The 17,019-nt window shown below is 35.8% G+C and overlaps 2 protein-coding genes across 3 annotated transcripts; both read left to right on the forward strand.

Annotated features, from left to right (window-relative positions):
- The first annotated feature begins 1,736 nt into the window (after positions 1-1,736).
- LOC132170217 (auxin response factor 3) lies at positions 1,737-8,803 on the forward strand. Of its 2 annotated transcripts, XM_059581110.1 has the most exons (11): positions 1,737-2,572; positions 3,035-3,091; positions 3,440-3,622; positions 3,750-3,834; positions 3,959-4,049; positions 4,117-4,281; positions 5,120-5,251; positions 5,339-5,414; positions 6,667-6,823; positions 6,913-7,838; positions 8,504-8,803. In XM_059581110.1, exons 1-11 carry the CDS (start codon positions 2,285-2,287, stop codon positions 8,543-8,545), a joined length of 2,202 nt encoding a protein of 733 aa, XP_059437093.1. In that variant the 5' UTR covers positions 1,737-2,284; the 3' UTR covers positions 8,546-8,803. The 2 variants fall into 2 exon arrangements, with proteins under 2 accessions (XP_059437093.1, XP_059437092.1); XM_059581109.1 differs by having other exon boundaries at positions 1,738-2,572; positions 5,129-5,251; positions 6,913-8,803.
- A 3,290-nt stretch (positions 8,804-12,093) lies between these two features.
- On the forward strand, positions 12,094-16,627 carry LOC132171222 (MLO-like protein 12). The gene is made up of 14 exons (XM_059582486.1): positions 12,094-12,353; positions 12,451-12,508; positions 12,588-12,745; positions 12,832-12,948; positions 13,807-13,867; positions 14,249-14,337; positions 14,437-14,511; positions 14,629-14,717; positions 14,804-14,853; positions 14,960-15,000; positions 15,266-15,439; positions 15,678-15,713; positions 15,831-15,959; positions 16,093-16,627. The coding sequence occupies exons 1-14, from the start codon at positions 12,216-12,218 to the stop codon at positions 16,429-16,431; spliced, it is 1,554 nt and encodes a 517-aa protein (XP_059438469.1). The 5' UTR covers positions 12,094-12,215; the 3' UTR covers positions 16,432-16,627.
- Positions 16,628-17,019: the final 392 nt, after the last annotated feature.

The raw sequence follows: 17,019 nt of genomic DNA on the forward strand, positions 1-17,019 counted from the left end.
GGTTGGAACTTTTCATGAGCTTTTTAGGGTACACTTGGATAACTTGAAACAGTGGCTAAATGATAATAACTTGTTCATTGAATTGTAAAAGCAGTTGCCCTATTATTTATTGAATGTGCCTTAAGTAGGCCTACAAAATTTTTGAGTGTTTTGCAATTTAATTAATTATATTTTTTTTAAAAAAAACCCAATTGGGACTTTTTTTTTGGTTCTAAATAAAGTAAATTATCCCTCCTCCCAAAAAAAGAAAAAGAAAAAGAAAAACCCAATTGGGATTAGGGTTGACATGCCAATTATCAAATTTTATTTTATTTTATTTTTTAAAAAAGTCAATAATGCAATTCAATTCAATGAGTAATAGCTACAACAACCATACCAAAGTTAGTTAGTTTTGATCAGTAGAATGATCTGAAATAGAAAAGGTCATTGTTTCATTGATTTAGGTGTTCCCCAATTGGTTAGCCATAATGACTTGCATTTGTCATTGCTTTTTGCCCAAGAAAACCAACTCATAATGACCCAAAGAACCTCTATGGAGAAAGTCAAATCTGGGCAAAAGCAAAGAAGAACAGTTGGTGTATTGTAGGGCAAAAAAGGTGAATGTTGTAAACATTATGTAATGTTACCTACAGGTTGGACCAATAATATACAAGGGCTCTTCAATTTTGGGGCAAGAAAGTACTACTACTTACAAAAGTCTGCCATATATGAATAGAACTATAGAAGAATAGTATCAGGTATTCAAATAGAATGTACCTTAATATTTTGGTGCAAATAAAGTTGTACCATGAAAAGTAAAAACTCTACCACATATCCTCTCAAAGTTTGCCATTGTAGACATCTTTCTTGGCATGGGGGTAATTGGTAAACATTAACACTAACATCACAAATTAGAGAAACATACAAGAATTCAGACCATGCATACATCTAACAATATATCAAAAAAAAAATTGTTGAATGTTTCAAACAAACAAGTATATATAATTAGAATAACTTTCATAGGGATCCGACACAAATTGAATTTTTTTGTGGCCTCAAATAGGAGAATGACACATCAACTTGGAAAAAAATAAATTGAAAAAAATAAAAAATAAAAACACAGAATTATTTGTTGTTATTTTCTACCTTTTAGAATAAGTGATAATACCATGGGTTTACCATTAATGAGCACCGATTAGGAAATTGTTCCGATACATGTCATAATCATTTGAACCCATCTTTTTGCGAATCCAATTTTCTTTATGGCGGCCCCTAGAAAATTCTATTCAACTTTGTCACGGTTTTTGCTTGTATCCAGGGCATATACCCTTCCTTAAGGTTTATGACAATTAGAGTTGATAACTTTTGATACAGGTTGAATTAGACACGTGACATTTAAAATTGATAATTTTACGCAATTTAAATCCGTCCCATAGTAAAAAAATTGTTACCCCTAATTACAAGCCCCTACCTGAGTTAACAAAGGTAAATGGAGAAAGACAAAAAAAAAAAAAAAAAAATTCTCTGGAAGATGAGTCCCCAAAAAGATTATAATTAGGAGAGATTAAAGAAGGGGATATGACTTACAAAAAAAAAAAAAAAAGAGAAAAAAGAAAAAGAAAGAAGGGGATATGAGTGAGATTTGGGGGAGTAGAAGGGGACAGAATAGACATCCGCCCGGAAATACAGGGAGGCCGTACAGAAAACCCTTCTTTTCAGTTCGTGATATTGTATTGGAATTTAACTAACAAAGCACTACAGTCCTAGTTCTCACTCTCTAAGCTCTCTCTCTCTCTAAGCTCTCTCTCTGCCACACGTCACACCTAAGCAGTCGCAGCATTGCAGCAGGCAGCTGCAGCAGCAGTGCTGCAAAGCTCAGCTTTCAGACCAGAAAAGAAAACCAAAACCAAAAGCAGGAAAAAGAGAGAAAGAAAAAGGGAAAAACAAAAACCTCAAATCCCCGTATTATAATCCAAAACTTCTGTTCCCAATTAAACCCCCACCATCAAAGCTGTTGATTTGATTTGATTTGATGCCCAAGCAACCCAATTCACCCCCATTTTTCACTAACAAAGTGGGAAAGCAGAAACAAACAGAAAAAAAAGAAGAGAAAAGAACCACACCAAAACTTCTTTCAGCAATGCCAAAGCCTTACTTGCATCTCCCCCACCTCATAAAAATGCAGCCATGACCCCTCTTTCTCTTCCACACACTCTTTTTACTCCTTACCCAAAAGCGCTTTTCTTCACCTTCTGCCTCTGCCTTTTTCATTCTTTCACTCTTGACGGGCTTTTGATTTGATTTCATGGGTCTCATCGATCTCAACACGACGGAGGAGGACGACGCGCCGTCGTCCGACTCCTCTGCTTCGTCCTGGTGCTCTGCCCCTGCTCCGACCGCTTCGGCCTCCGCTTCCTCCGTGTGTCTGGAGCTGTGGCACGCGTGTGCGGGCCCACTGATTTCGCTGCCGAAGAAGAATAGTGTGGTCGTGTACTTCCCGCAGGGACACATGGAGCAGGTTCCGGATTTTCCGCTCGCAGCCTTTGATCTCCCTTCCCACGTGTTCTGTCGCGTTGTTGATGTCAAGCTCCATGTAAGCACCAATACGATGTATTGCGTCTGCTTACATGTGTTTGTGTGTGTGTTTGGTTGCGTAATTGAATTTAGTGTCTTTGTGGTGGAACCGTTGAGGGTAAATGAATGTTTTTGGTTATTTGGGTTTGGGTTTTGTGCATTTTGATTACTTTGTGGTTTGTTCCGGGCGCTGTTTGTTTCCCGAGAAAATTGGGGGGGAATGAATGTGAAAAGTTCTCTTTTTTGTGTTTTTGTTCAGCTCAACATGACTCTACCAAGTTAATGTGGAAGATTCAAGACTGATTTGAGCTTTTTTAAATTTATTTTTGGGGTTATATTAGGATTTAAAGGAGGCAAATTATGAAGTCTAAATTTTCCTTCGTATTTTTCTTACAATGATGGTTTCTTGGTGACCCAATGGGGTGTTAAAAGAAGTTCCTTTATTGTGAATTTGATTTGAAATGTGTGTTTATGGGGGCAGGCGGAGGAGGGTACCGATGACGTTTATGCGCAGGTCTCACTGGCTCCTGAAAGCGAGGTGAGCTTTGTTCATTTTACACGCATCGTTTGGTTGCCAATAAAATGCAGGAGAGGAATAAGAGGGCTTCTGAAATTTGAGATTTTATTTTTCGGGATTTAAATGATGGGATGAACTTCAAATCCTCTGCGTCTGTGTTTATTGTTGCTAGTTAGCTTCATCTAATTTATTCCAACTCTTGAAGACCTTTTTTAACTTCATTTTTTTTTTTTATCTATCTCCTTTCCCCTGATATATTGAAGAACTTTTGCTTCTTGACTTCTTCCTTAACATTTTCTGTTTCTTGACTTTCATGTTGAAACTCTATAGAGGTGATATTTGTTTTGCATGAACTGTCATTGTACACAGCAATTCGAGCAGAAACTCCAGGAAGGGGATATTGATGCAGATGGGGAAGAAGAGGATGTTGAAGTAGCTGCAAAGTCGTCCACACCCCACATGTTCTGTAAGACTCTTACTGCTTCTGATACTAGCACCCATGGAGGCTTCTCTGTTCCTCGTCGAGCTGCTGAGGACTGCTTCCCTCCCCTGGTAATTATAGTGAATTTTTCTGTCCACATGCATTTTGGCATCACCTAGTTTCAATCATAAACCCATTTTTTGAGTGCACATTTGTGACCAATGTACGTGCTTTATGTTAATAATTCTTTTACTGTAGGACTATAAGCAACAGAGACCTTCGCAAGAGCTTGTGGCAAAGGATCTGCATGGGTTGGAATGGAGGTTTCGACATATCTACAGGGGTACGCCACAATTACCAGATATAATTTCAGTGCTTCATTTGTTGAGACATTCTCAGATGGTCAAATAACAAGGTGCTTACTTGGAACTCTGATGAATATCTTTGCTTCTTTTTGGTTTGAGCAGGGCAGCCGCGAAGGCATCTGCTCACTACTGGGTGGAGTGGTTTTGTAAACAAGAAGAAGCTTGTCTCTGGAGATGCCGTACTTTTTCTTAGGTAACGAAGCTTCACATTGATGAAGTTTGAGATGTTATTTGTGATTCTTAAATAACATCCCTGACAGGGGTGAGGATGGAGAATTGCGACTGGGAATCCGAAGAGCTGCTCAAGTTAAAGGTGGTGGAACTTTCTCGGCTGTCAGTAGCCAGCAGATGAATCACTGTTCTCTGATGGATGTGGTTAATGCTATATCTATGAGAAGCACCTTCAGTATTCACTACAATCCAAGGTATTAAGCTGATCTCTTTATCTTGCATTTGCTTAAAAAGTGTATCACCGTGTTGTTACCTTAATGTTCAATTAGGGTAGTAGTTACATCAGGCACGTAGAGTCTTAGATTTAGTTCTATAACATACAGTAGTTGAAAGTTCAAATCCTAACTTACCCAACAGCTTGGCTAAATATGTGTTGAAAAGGAATTTCAGTTGGGATGTAGTAAAATTCTTTTGCAGATCTTGCAAGAAAAATATCATAAAAGACCCCCCCCCAAACATTTGTCTGATCTCAATTTTCTGAAAGTGAGCACCATGATCCAATCTTGTCTCTTCCGCCAGAATATCACTCCATCGCAAAAGTTTTTTAGCTTTCCTCTCTAATTCCAACTGCCATCACCTAAAAACTATCACTTCTTGTGCCCACCATCACTTACTCACACTTCTTGTCTCAATGCAGCTTCATGATTGTTAAAGTAGTCTTATGACTCAGAGTATGTGTTGTGTGGTCAGTCTGGTTGTATTTATCACTGCCATATTTATATGCATTTTCAAAATCAAGGCATTATAGTAAAATTTGCTCCCCCCGCCCCAGCCAAAAAAAAAAAAAGGATTGCAATAAGTTCATCCATCTTTAAAACCTTAGGTTTACCAGCTTTGCTAATGATCTTTTGTTTTCTTTCTATCTACTTGCTTCTTACATGTTTATCAATAGTTTCTACTCTTCATTTATTTTTTGTTTTTGTTTTTTGTTTTTATTTTAATCATCATCATTGGTAGCTGTACTTGAACATTCAAAGATTCATTTTCTCCATGCTTTCCAAGTTATATACTAAATGTTTAAAATTGTCCAAGTGTATCTAGTAGGGCCAGCTCATCGGAATTTGTAATTCCTCTCCGTAAATTCTTGAAGAGCCTGAACCATTCTTTTTCAGTTGGAATGAGGTTCAAAATGCGTTTTGAAGCAGAAGATGCAGCTGAGAGAAGGTTAGGCATGTTGGACTTGCAGCATTTAAGATAAATTATCCATCTAAATGTGGTAACTAAAACTCCCCCTCCTCCCATTTTGGTCAGATACACTGGGCTTATAACTGGAATTAGCGAAATGGATCCTGGTAGATGGCCTGGTTCAAAATGGAGATGTCTACTGGTATGCATAACCTTTACACTTTTTTCATTTTTATTTTCAAATGCAAATAAGGCTTGTGCATTGAGGATTGGATTTACGGGTAATCTTAGGCTTTATTTGTATGCTGTGCTTATGTGCATTTAAGATTATTTGTTATGGTTCATCATACCCTCTTTGTAGCCTGTCTGGTTTTAAGGAATTAGGATTATACTGACCTTTCTGCAACAGTACCTTCTCTTCAGGACATTATAGGAATGCTTATATCTCCTCTTTAGCCGTTGTTTGGAATCAATTTAATCCTTTATTTTTTCCTAAAAATATTTTAGGCTCATTCCTCGATATTTTGATTATGATATCAAATGCCTCAATTCCTTCATTTGATCTTATATTTGAGGCATATAATGTGCAATAAGGTTGTTTCTATCAAAATATGACTAGAAACTGGCTTCATCTACTCTGTAGAGCCAATGAAGAGAAAAGCGGAGGCCTGCCAGTTATTAGGAACAGAAACTATTAACACAATTTCGTGTATTTGTAGTTCTCTTTTAAATGTTTGAAACTCATTCTTAGGTCAGTATTGAAGTAAACTTCATCAGGCGACAGAAGAGCAGTGTAATTACTTTTGTTGCATATTGTTTGTGCTATCAAAATCAAAATGTTTTTTCTTTGAACATGTGCATGTCCACATATATGTATAACATTGATTTATTAGAACTATGATTGAAAATGTGAGCCTCAAACCTCAAGTTCCTATGCTGGTAGTGCCTAACATTATGCGGAAGTTATTTACTTATCATGAAAGAAAAAACATTTTCTAGAGATTATCTTGCCTTATCTTCCTTCTGTTTTCAGTCAAGAGTCGTTTGGTTTCCTCCTGTTTTGTCAAGCTGTCTCCTGTATTATTCACAGAATTAAACCTTTGATCAAGGATTTCTGCCTGGTGTCCCAGGGGATGGTCTTCGGGTTTCTGATCAATTGACCTTGATTATTGTTGGTTCACTGCTAAGTTGTAACCATTCAAAATTTTATGCTTAATAGTTATTAGCCAGTGCAGTGATATAAATTCCCTAGTTCTTCTATAGCAAGTCTAGAAAATGTGTCAGAATATTTTATATTATTGAGTTCATCAATGTGAAGCCTTTAATTTGTTCTTTTGGTTGCTCATGCACTTGGGTTGTCGCTGTTTTGTGACAATTCTGACTTTTGATATGGAGATGTTCCTGCAAATTTGCTTTATTTGATGTTAGCTAACAATGTTGGCTCCTTTTTGCAGGTAAGGTGGGATGATGTGGAGGCTAGGCATAATAGGGTTTCTCCATGGGAAATTGAGCCATCTGGTTCTCTTTCCAGTTCCAGTAGCTTGATGGCACCTGGTCCAAAGAGGACGAGAATTGGATTGCCTTCAGCAAAACCAGACGTGCTAGTTCCTAGTAGGTTTTTCTGCATTACAAGCTTGTAACCAATTGTCTTTTCCTTCTCCATGCAACACAATTGACTGGTCTTCTTGTTCTTCTAACAGATGGGATTAGAGCATCAGACTTTGGGGAATCTTTAAGCTTCCAGAGGGTCTTGCAAGGTCAAGAAATTTTGGGTTTTACTCCTTACGATGTCATTGATACTCAGAATCAGCATCCATCTGAAACAAGGAGGTGTTTTCCTGGTTCAAATTCTTCTGGGATTGCTGCAATAGGAGATGGTGTCAGAAATCCCGTCGTAAATTCTGATATCTCCTACAAAGGCATGGGCTTTGGTGAATCTTCCCGATTCCATAAGGTCTTGCAAGGTCAAGAAATATTTCCAAGTTCGCCATATGTAAGAGCCCCAACCTCTAAGGAGGCTCATGACAATGGTGGCCTTGGAATCTTTGATGGTGTTCAAGTGCTGAACTCAAGGAATGGATGGTCTCCCATGATGCAGGGAAATAATACACATATGCGCCCATCTGCCCCATCTATGCAAGTTTCATCACCGTCTTCTGTGTTAATGTTCCAGCAAGCAATTAATCCAGTTCCAAACTTAAGTTCAGTATATAAATTCAGGAGCCTGGAGGAGCAGAGGATTGGTGACCGAAGTTTATCTGTTTCTGAAACAATTGGTGGAAAGCTCTCATCATCCTCACTTTATGGGCGTAGCTTTTGTAGGAAAGATCAAGGAGGCTTGAATTCTTCTGGTTTCGAGCATAATCCACTGGGTATTACTCTTCCACCTCTTGCGACTCGATCCACATTTGGGAGCAGTCCAGATCTAGTTTCCACATGTAAAAGTAGCTGCAGACTCTTTGGGTTTTCATTGACAGAGGAAAAACATGTTCCGAATACCGAGGACAACCCCTCTTCAGTTTCGTCTTCATTGAATCCTGGAGCTTCTTTTCTGCCTAATGTTGGGGACCAGTTCCATCCAAAGCCTCCATTGATGACCAAGGCAGTTGGAAGCAACTGTACCAAAGTAAGCAACCTATATGCTGTAAGAGATATGCTTTTTGATATTGCATTGTAGTGTACTGCTGTAAGATAGGAACTGCAGCTTTGCAAGCAGGGGAGTATTGTAGACAGGATTGGTCTAACAAGCTTGACAGGTGTGAGTATCTGAATATGAGTTGGAGCTGAATTTGGTCTGAAAGGGCTCTTAACCACTGTGGGGAGATGATGGAAAGTTGTTTACAAGGATAATGAGGATGATGCTTTCTGAAAATGATCCATGGCAGTTTTTGCCGAGTATTCATTTTCGTTACCGATTATATATTATATTTTGGGGCGTTGTGCTTTCAGCATCAAGCTTGAAGTGAGTGTTTTACATGGGCACATGTATGGTATAAGGCTCACCAAAGGGGTGGCTGGCTGGCGCAAAAATGTCATGGTGGTGTTGTGTACATCTAGTTTGAAGTACTTCTCAAGCTACTGTGCAGAAAACTTCCTGCTAGTCTAATTTCAGGGTCAAAACAGATGATCCATAGTTTTACAGACCCCTATTTCTATTATCAAGTAGATGCTTGCCTTTGATTTTCCTAGGAATAAGCTTTTGTATCCTGATTTATCGACAACGGGTTTTTCTATTAACTATTTAGTTTTCTCCCCTCATGGTTGATGAAAGTTGTTGACATCGTTTTGCAGGAAATTGTGCAATATTTTCTCAAGAACTATGATATTTACTAAAGATGAGGTTGCAGAAAGGGGATGCACATAGTTGCTCAGATTATGTGTGTTGCCATTAGTACAACTAATAGTTTTTGAGGAAAATTGTAATTATCTCCTTTTAGGTGACTTGATAGTAACTTAACTTCAAGAAGAGGTTGTGTTAATCTATTAGGTTTCTCGTGGCAGTCCAGTCCTTGTTGGACAAGGTTGTTTTCTAACTCATCAAATTTCTACCCAATTTGAAATGATATTGTATTTGTCAAGTTGTTCATACTCTACTTATTTGTTCCCTGTGTTTTCAGCTAAATTTTGATTTTTGTTAGTGTTTCTTGATTGTTTTGTGATGCTCTGGATTGTCTACATGTATGCATAGGTGTTTAATACGTGGAATTGAATCATATATGATTAAAAAAACTACCCTTTTAGTTTTAGGGTATAGCACATAAAAATATTAATAGAAAATAATTACAAAATCAACCTGAAATTCAAAGTCTTGTTGGTGGAGGTCTGGTGGTGGCCGAACAGCAGTCCGGCGGTGTCTTGACTGTGGGCTGACAACTGAGAAGAGTTCCCCCGGCATTGGTCTTGCGTTGGCCTAACGGTAGTTCTGGTGGTCCTATGGTAGCATGATGTTAGCCCTATGGTAGCATGATGTTAGCTCAACGTGTCTGCCTCATAATTAATATGGCATTTGTAAAAAAGTCATACGAGACTAAGTCTAAACTCTGAAGTCAAGATGAATTATGGCTCTCTTCCCTGATCATGTTAAACCCTAACTAGGAATGAATAGGAAAAAGTTGGGACAAAGGAAAAAGATAAAAAGAAAAGGGAACAATATGGTGGTGGGACAAGAGTGTACCCCAAGTTTATAAATAATGGTCCACAATGGACCGACCTAGTATGAACCCATCAACTACTAAGTCTTCACAGCTCCATTTTTTCCGCCACGTTTTGACAAACTTTAAGACTATTGGATTCACACAAATTTTGTTTATTTCTTCATGATTAAAAATTCATACGCGTTAAAGTTTGCTGCAAAAGGTGGAGATTCCAGGAAATTGGTCCCAAATTTGGATTCTCTCCCGGAGAGGATGCAATCATTGAAAGGATGAAGGCCAATCTATCCAAAAAGGGGAAACTATCTTTTGTCCCCATGAACTACAATGTCTTGACACTTTTTCCTCATGAACTACCAACTGTATTACTTTGCCTCTATGAACTACCATTTTGTGCTCAAAACCCCTTTCCGTCAGTCAAAGCCGTTAACTCAGACAGTCAAAGTGACAATGTGTTGTAATTCATGGGAGCAAAGTAGTACAGTTGGCAGTTCATGGGGGGAAAGTGCCAAGGCGTTATAGTTCATGAGAGCAAAATATAGTTTCCTGTTCATGGGGGGAAAGTCGTTATAGTTTATGAGGACAAAAGGTAGTTTCTCCAAATATATATATATATATATATATATATATATATATATATAAAATGACAGATTTAATTCATTTGAATTTGAGATGAATTCTACATCCAATTTATGAAAAACAAGTATGAACGTGAATTAACTCCTATGGATTCTTCAACATATTCAATAGTAGAATGCTAAGGTTGTGTTTGACAATGGAATAGAAAAAGGGAGTAAAACGGTACTGTATTAAATTTGATTGATATGAGAAAAAAATATAAGAATGTTTTGTATAAAAAAGTGAAAAAATTTGTTTGTAGTGATTTTTTTATTTGAATAGTAATAAAAAATGATTGATGTGATGTAAAAAGTAAGAATGTTAGAGTTAATTTTGACAATTTTTTTTTGATTTTTAGGTTCGGTCCGGTCCGGTCCGACCCTTTGCCAAACACAGCCTAAGTGTTCTTTTAGTATTTTCACAATTTTAGGTGAATATTATTAAAAAAAAAAATAAAACTAATCCTTATTTTTCTCACCTAATTATATTATTTTACATAAGACAAAAAGAACACAATTAGAACACCTAACATTATTCTTCTCAATTATATCATCGGTTTGCTTTTTTGCTTTCACTCTCTCTCTCTTTTTGTTAGCTGAAGTTTATATTTTTTTGGCAAATTGTTTAACTACCCCCCACAAATTATATACCTTTTCCAAAACATGAAGTGGCACAGAACGGGCAGTACTAGTATTAGTATTAGTGTAAGATTGGGAGACAAAACAAATAGTTTAAATGCAATTAATTAATAGTATTATTGTGTCGGTACTCGCTATTAATTAATTAATTCGAGTTGGAAGTGAATGACAGACAAAAAAAAAAAAAATAAAAAATAAAAACGCGTTTCGATGTTTGAAACGTAAGCTAGCTACTCTCCCTCCAGCCTACCGACAGGCCACAGCCAGAAAAAAAGAGAATGTAAAACCTAGAAATTGTAAGCACCACAGCAGCTTTCCCTTTTCTTTTATTGTTCACGTGACGCCTAAGTTCCGTGTTTGTCTTTCTCCCTCTTTTGGTCCGAAACCTCAATTACTTTTCTAACATAATTTATGACACGTTCTCTTTCATTTGCGAGAAAAATGTATGAAATTTCACATTAGACATTTGAATTATTAAACGATTTGAAAAGTTTTCTAAACTTTAAAACTTTTTAATTTGGACATCTAAACTTTCAATTGCAATCCATTTGAATTCCTTTGTTAGATTGTAAACGTTAAAAGTGAGACAATAACGTTTATACCCTTAACTTTTGTATAAAATTTCAAATTTACCCTTAATTCTAAATAATAATAAAAATAAAGTTAAAAAAAAAAAGAATCAGGAATATTTTGGTCTTTTTACGGCTAAATCGGGGAAGTTAATGACTAAATCTGACGGAGAGGTTCAAATTGATTGCAAATGAAAGTTTAAAAGTTTAAATTGAGAGGTTTTAAAGTTTAGGGAGACTTCTCAAATTGACTGGTAATTCAGATGTCTAAAGTGAAGTTACCCGAAAATTTATATGAAATTCACTTACTTCAACAAAAAGGGTAGACTGTTTAAGATCTGCTTAGATTACTAAACCCTATAAAAGCTTTATCATATTCAATTTGAGTAACAAAATTATTAAAAATTTTCTATCGACGACGAATTATTGTGATACACTGGGCGACCATTCGAGTCTCCAAGGATAGCTATTTCCTTCAATTTGTCTTTATATTTTGCATGTCATCTATTTTTACTAATTTATCGTTGTCTCAAAAGTTTAAGGAATTATTTACATTAATATTTTTTTATATTTTTTTTTATAATATTGTGATCAACTATTATATTTGTGAACTTATCTGAACCTTACATAAATTTAATGGTGAATCTATCCGTTCATTATGAAAATAATCAAAAAATAATTAAAAATAAAATGAATTATCACTCACGAGTGGGTTAAAATTCTTCTTCAACATGTGGCGTTCAATATATAAAATATTCAAATAAAATAGAAGGTAAAAAGCAAGAGTTGGGAACTCAAAAATCAGTTTTGTTGCGTTTGTAAAATAGTCTTCTTAGATGACGCACCAAGTGATGAACGAGGCTGAAATATTTTGACTAAAATGTGGTTGAGAGACGATGTGATAACCCCACGTATATTAGAAGTAACCCGCGGTTGTTCCAGTAACGACTTACAGTCAGCAGGAATACAAGTTTCAAAGCCTCCTCAAATCACTTCACAGACCTGAGAGAAACAGAGAGGGAGAAGAATGGCAGAGGAGGAGGTGACGACGACAGCAGTTGAACGCACACTTCAAATAACGCCGACGTGGGCTGTGGCGACTGTGTGCTTCTTCTTGATACTAATCTCCATTCTTATTGAGAAATCGCTCTGTCGTCTCGGCAAGGTACAGTTGCATGGAAGAACTTTGATAAATCATGGAGGTATAAGTATAACTATGTATAATTAGTAATAACCCATCTATCTTTTGATCTTTTGAGCAGTATTTTACCAAGAAAAGGAGGAAATCTCTCATTCAGGCTCTTGACAAGATCAAGTCAGGTGAGAATTCTGAACATGGGGGTTCAATGTTTAATGGGTTTTTTCTACTGTTTTCTTAATGTATTCTCTGTTTCTGCAGAATTGATGCTTTTGGGATTCATATCATTGTTGCTGAATGTAAGCGAAAGGCGCATAGCAAAAACTTGTATTCCAAAGAATGTTGGTGAAACGTTTCTTCCTTGCAGTGATTATACGACTGCAGCTGATGTAGAGGAAGAAACAAAATGTGCAGAGCAGGTGTGAATTGTTTAAGCAGATATTGAAAAGCGAAACGTCGTTTCATGTGACAAATTAATTGAAGTTCAAATTCCATTGATGAGCAGGGAAAGGTGTCGTTGTTGTCAAGGGGAGGCGTTCAGGAGCTTCAATACTTGATCTTTATGCTGGGTGTCTTCCATATATTCTCCTCTGTCCTTACTTTCAGCCTTGGAATGGCCAAGGTAATTTCCATGGCTTTACAGTACCTTAAAAGCTTCACTTTCTGAGCTGCTTCTTCTCTTCCATCACCTTCTAGAGTGGGTGCGGGGAATTTGATGGTTTGGTTAGTTTAGTTTTGACTTTTACATTTAGGAAATTTTCTTGCAAACTCCCCGAAGTGTGAACTTTGACAACTTTTCAACTTTCCGTTCTACAGAGATTTTTAATGGGAAAGCTGGACCCCTGGTGTTGGACATTATTGAAATGCTATTCACCACACTAAAATCTTACAAATATCCCACTTTACTGACATGGTTAATTATCGTAAAAAAAAAAAAAATTCAAGTATTAGTTAAAACTGCCACATCAATATTTTAGAATAAAAATATAATTTTTAACATTTTTAATATATATATATACACAATAATTACTAGACCCTACTGTATATATATACTACACAAACATTCCACAAATATCCTTTAAAGCGTACATTATATGGTTTAGTTGTTAAACCTTTCTGCTTTTAGCTTTATTAGGATATTTGTATGGTAATAACATTACGCCGTAGAATATAAGTAATGCTATTTAGTAGTTTATTATACGATCATTATACAATTGAGATGATATAACAAAAAAAAATTAGCCTTTAATTTTTAATTTTTTTTTCTTCTTCTTAGAAAGTGTTGATTTTTACTATTATATCATCAAATTGTGTAAAAAAATAACCCATATCAACGCATCTTTTCCCGGTGCTTGTTTAAGGTTCCTTGGTGTCGCGATTTTCTATAGGTATTACTCTACAAATATTGAGGTGGTATATAACATTAATCTCGACATAAATGGCTTTTGTTGAATTTTATTTGTTGAATTTATCTTTACAGATGAGGAGGTGGGAGTCTTGGGAGGCAGAGACCAGATCATTGGAATATCAATTTTCAAATGGTAAGCTTTGACGGCTATGAATCTACCTAGAATCTCGTCCGTTGCAACAGTCTCTGTGGACCCTATTGTTCTTGTTTTACTATGGTATCCAGAAACTACGTACGACAAATGGAAAATGATTTCTATGGACAGGAATGATTAATATTAATAAATTATTGAAGACATATTCAAATAGTTAGTCAATTTTAAAAAAATTATAAAATAATAAATTAAATTATTTTAATTAATATTCTAACAACCAATGAAACATTATAATGTTTTTAATCAATTGTGTATATCGATTTTTTGCATATTCTTCTCACATGCAGACTCGATATGTCTTGTTCTGTTTTTTATTTTATGAATAATTCTTTTCTTACTTTTACATGATAAATAATGTAGACCCACGAAGGTTTCAGCTCACCCATCAAACATCATTCGGAAAGAGGCATCTGAAGTATTGGAGTGACCACCGATTTCTTCGTTGGCCGGTAATTAGTTCAATGAAAAACATGACCAATTTCAAACATTATTATTCCTTAATCAACAGAAGGCTCAATGTCATGATATAATTTTTCTATGTTTTGCAGGCCTGTTTTCTTCGGCAATTCTTTAAATCTGTTTACAAAGTGGATTATTTCATTCTCAGACATGGATTCATTACGGTATTGCATGCAACCAATCCATTATTTATATATAATTAGTCCCATGCATGGTAATTTTCTTGATTAAGGGTGAAAAATATTAATAATTTTTGCTCTCTTCTGCTACCAATATTCTAGGCCCACTTTGCAGAAGGAAGTAACTTTGATTTTCAGAAATATATAAGAAGAACCATGGAAAAAGATTTTGGGGTGGTTGTGGGAATACGGTAAGCATGCATACAAACAATTGCACTGTATAATAACACATTGATATGCATGTGAATAATTTTTCTGGGGCATCTTTTTTCTGCAGTTGGTGGATTTGGATATTTACTGTGTTCTTCCTATTCTTCAATGCACACGGTAAATTAAACTGAATTCATTTAAATTAAATAAATAAATCTTTAGATTAATTAATTACTAAGCTTGGGAATGCTGACTAGCTAAATTATTTATTCTATTTCTGCAGTATTTCGCAGTTACTATTGGCTTCCCTTCTTTCCATTAGTGGTGAGTAAATCATTACTTCAAGTACAAGAACAAGAGAAATGCGATATAATACACTTTCCTCTCACCTCAATTTCACTGAATTGACGTGGTAATGCCCATTAGTCTTTGAACTTTTTTTTTTTTAACGAGATTGATCTAGAGACTGATGAACATTGTCATATTTCAGTCCGGTAAAATAGATAGGATGAGATAAAAGTGTCGTATAGAGCATTGCTTTCGGTGAAACTAAAAGTGTTGTAAATTAAGGTGATTTGTGTTTTTGCAGATGCTGTTGATTGTGGGAACAAAGTTACAGGGCATTATAACCAAGATGTGCTTAGATAGCCATGAGAAATCTCAGGTTATTAGAGGAACATTGCTTGTGAGACCAAGCGACCACTTTTTCTGGTTTGGTTGGCCCAAACTGCTTCTCCACCTTATCCACTTCATATTGTTTCAGGTCATCCTTCAATCCTTCTTCATCTTTAATCTAAAGAAAAACAATTTCTTTTGACCCTTTAGATTTAAACAAGACTGCAGATCTTTTGACCAAATTTTACCAAGAAAAAGTGATTTCTAATATGCTAAAGTTCCCCACAATAATATCCAATTCCGTTGTTTTTTCAGAATTGGTAATGAAATTATTTCAAGAAGGTAAACTTTATTCTAATAAAAGAAACTTTTTTTGGGCTTTGCAGAATTCCTTTCAACTAGCATTCTTTGCATGGACTTGGGTAAGCATCCTAATTAATTAAGTTTATTGTTATTAATTTCTACCATTCTATTATATTATAAGTAAGGGGAATAATAATATTCATTGTCTAATTATTATTACTTGCTTCAAATTACAGTACAAATTTGGTTTTAGGTCATGCTTCCACAAAGAAAATGAAGATATTATCATAAGGCTAGCCATGGGTGTAGTTGTACAAGTCCTTTGTGGCTATGTCACACTCCCTCTCTATGCTCTTGTCACACAGGTAAATTTATATTCAAACCCTACAACTAATTATATGAGAAGTTTTGGCAAATTAAATCACACACCCACATCAAGATTTTAAATTTCCTATCATTTTCCTTGAAATTTTTTTCACCCTCTGAAACCTGCAACAGATGGGTACGTCAATGAGGAAAGATGTTTTCACAGAGGGTGTTGTTAATGGGCTGAAAAGATGGCGAGTGAAAGCCAAGAAAAACGTTGCTTTGAGGAACACGAACAATTACTCACTAGACACCTCCCTTGAGACTTCTTTGGTCGACACTTCACCTTCGTTCAATACTCTTGAAGCAACAATCTCAGTAGAATCTGGTTCCCCATCAGACGCTGAGTACGTGGCAGTTGGAGTAGAGGATGAAGAAAAGGGAATTGTAGGAGGAAGATCACAACCGGAGGAGAAGCAAAAAGTCATGGGAGGCTCGTTTCATGGTTTTGATGTAGTGAAAGAAAAATAGGCCAGCTAGCTCATAGCTGTACAGTAGTTATTATATATATATATATATATATATATATATATATATATATATATGTATGGAGGAGACGATGCCGTTTTGGATGCTTCTTAAGTACTCCACTGCTGACATTTTTGGGCCATGTCTTCACCTTGTATTTTTTCAATTTTTCTATGATTAATAGATTTCTACTAGCTTATGTCATTGGTTATATATTTTTAGTAATTAACACAACAGATAATAAGAGAGGAATTTTTCATTCTTATTTCATTTTGATGAAAAAAGTTCTTATTTTGTTAACAGGAAAGAACTTGATTACTTGAGCAAAAAGTTTTTCCTGCACTCGTTTTTTTTTAAAGGGGATCCAGAAATATTGAACGCTAAGTGGGTCATGGGCTCACTAGAGAATGAACAACTAGCAAATAACTTGGACTCACCCGTGGATGAAAATAGTTAAGGTTATGGTTTTTAAGGAGCCAATTAATCCAAAGATATATAAATACCAGTGGTTGCATGGAACCTGTGGTTTAGAAGAAATTCTTTGTTCTATGGGGGATTTTGGTCATCCAAGTCAAATTGTACGTAAGGTTA

The sequence above is a fragment of the Corylus avellana genome, chromosome ca2 (genome assembly GCF_901000735.1).
Source record: "Corylus avellana chromosome ca2, CavTom2PMs-1.0".
Classification (NCBI taxonomy): domain Eukaryota; kingdom Viridiplantae; phylum Streptophyta; class Magnoliopsida; order Fagales; family Betulaceae; genus Corylus; species Corylus avellana.

Excerpts from the sequence above, each read along its gene's own strand:
- LOC132170217 (XM_059581110.1), top strand. The coding sequence starts at position 2,285 with ATGGGTCTCATCGATCTCAACACGACGGAGGAGGACGACGCGCCGTCG. Across the intron at positions 3,835-3,958 it reads GTTTCGACATATCTACAGGG|GGCAGCCGCGAAGGCATCTG; the intron begins GTACGCCACAAT and ends TGGTTTGAGCAG. Across the intron at positions 4,282-5,119 it reads AGTATTCACTACAATCCAAG|TGTATCTAGTAGGGCCAGCT; the intron begins GTATTAAGCTGA and ends AAATTGTCCAAG.
- LOC132171222 (XM_059582486.1), top strand. The coding sequence starts at position 12,216 with ATGGCAGAGGAGGAGGTGACGACGACAGCAGTTGAACGCACACTTCAA. Across the intron at positions 14,338-14,436 it reads ACCGATTTCTTCGTTGGCCG|GCCTGTTTTCTTCGGCAATT; the intron begins GTAATTAGTTCA and ends TATGTTTTGCAG. Across the intron at positions 14,512-14,628 it reads TCAGACATGGATTCATTACG|GCCCACTTTGCAGAAGGAAG; the intron begins GTATTGCATGCA and ends CCAATATTCTAG.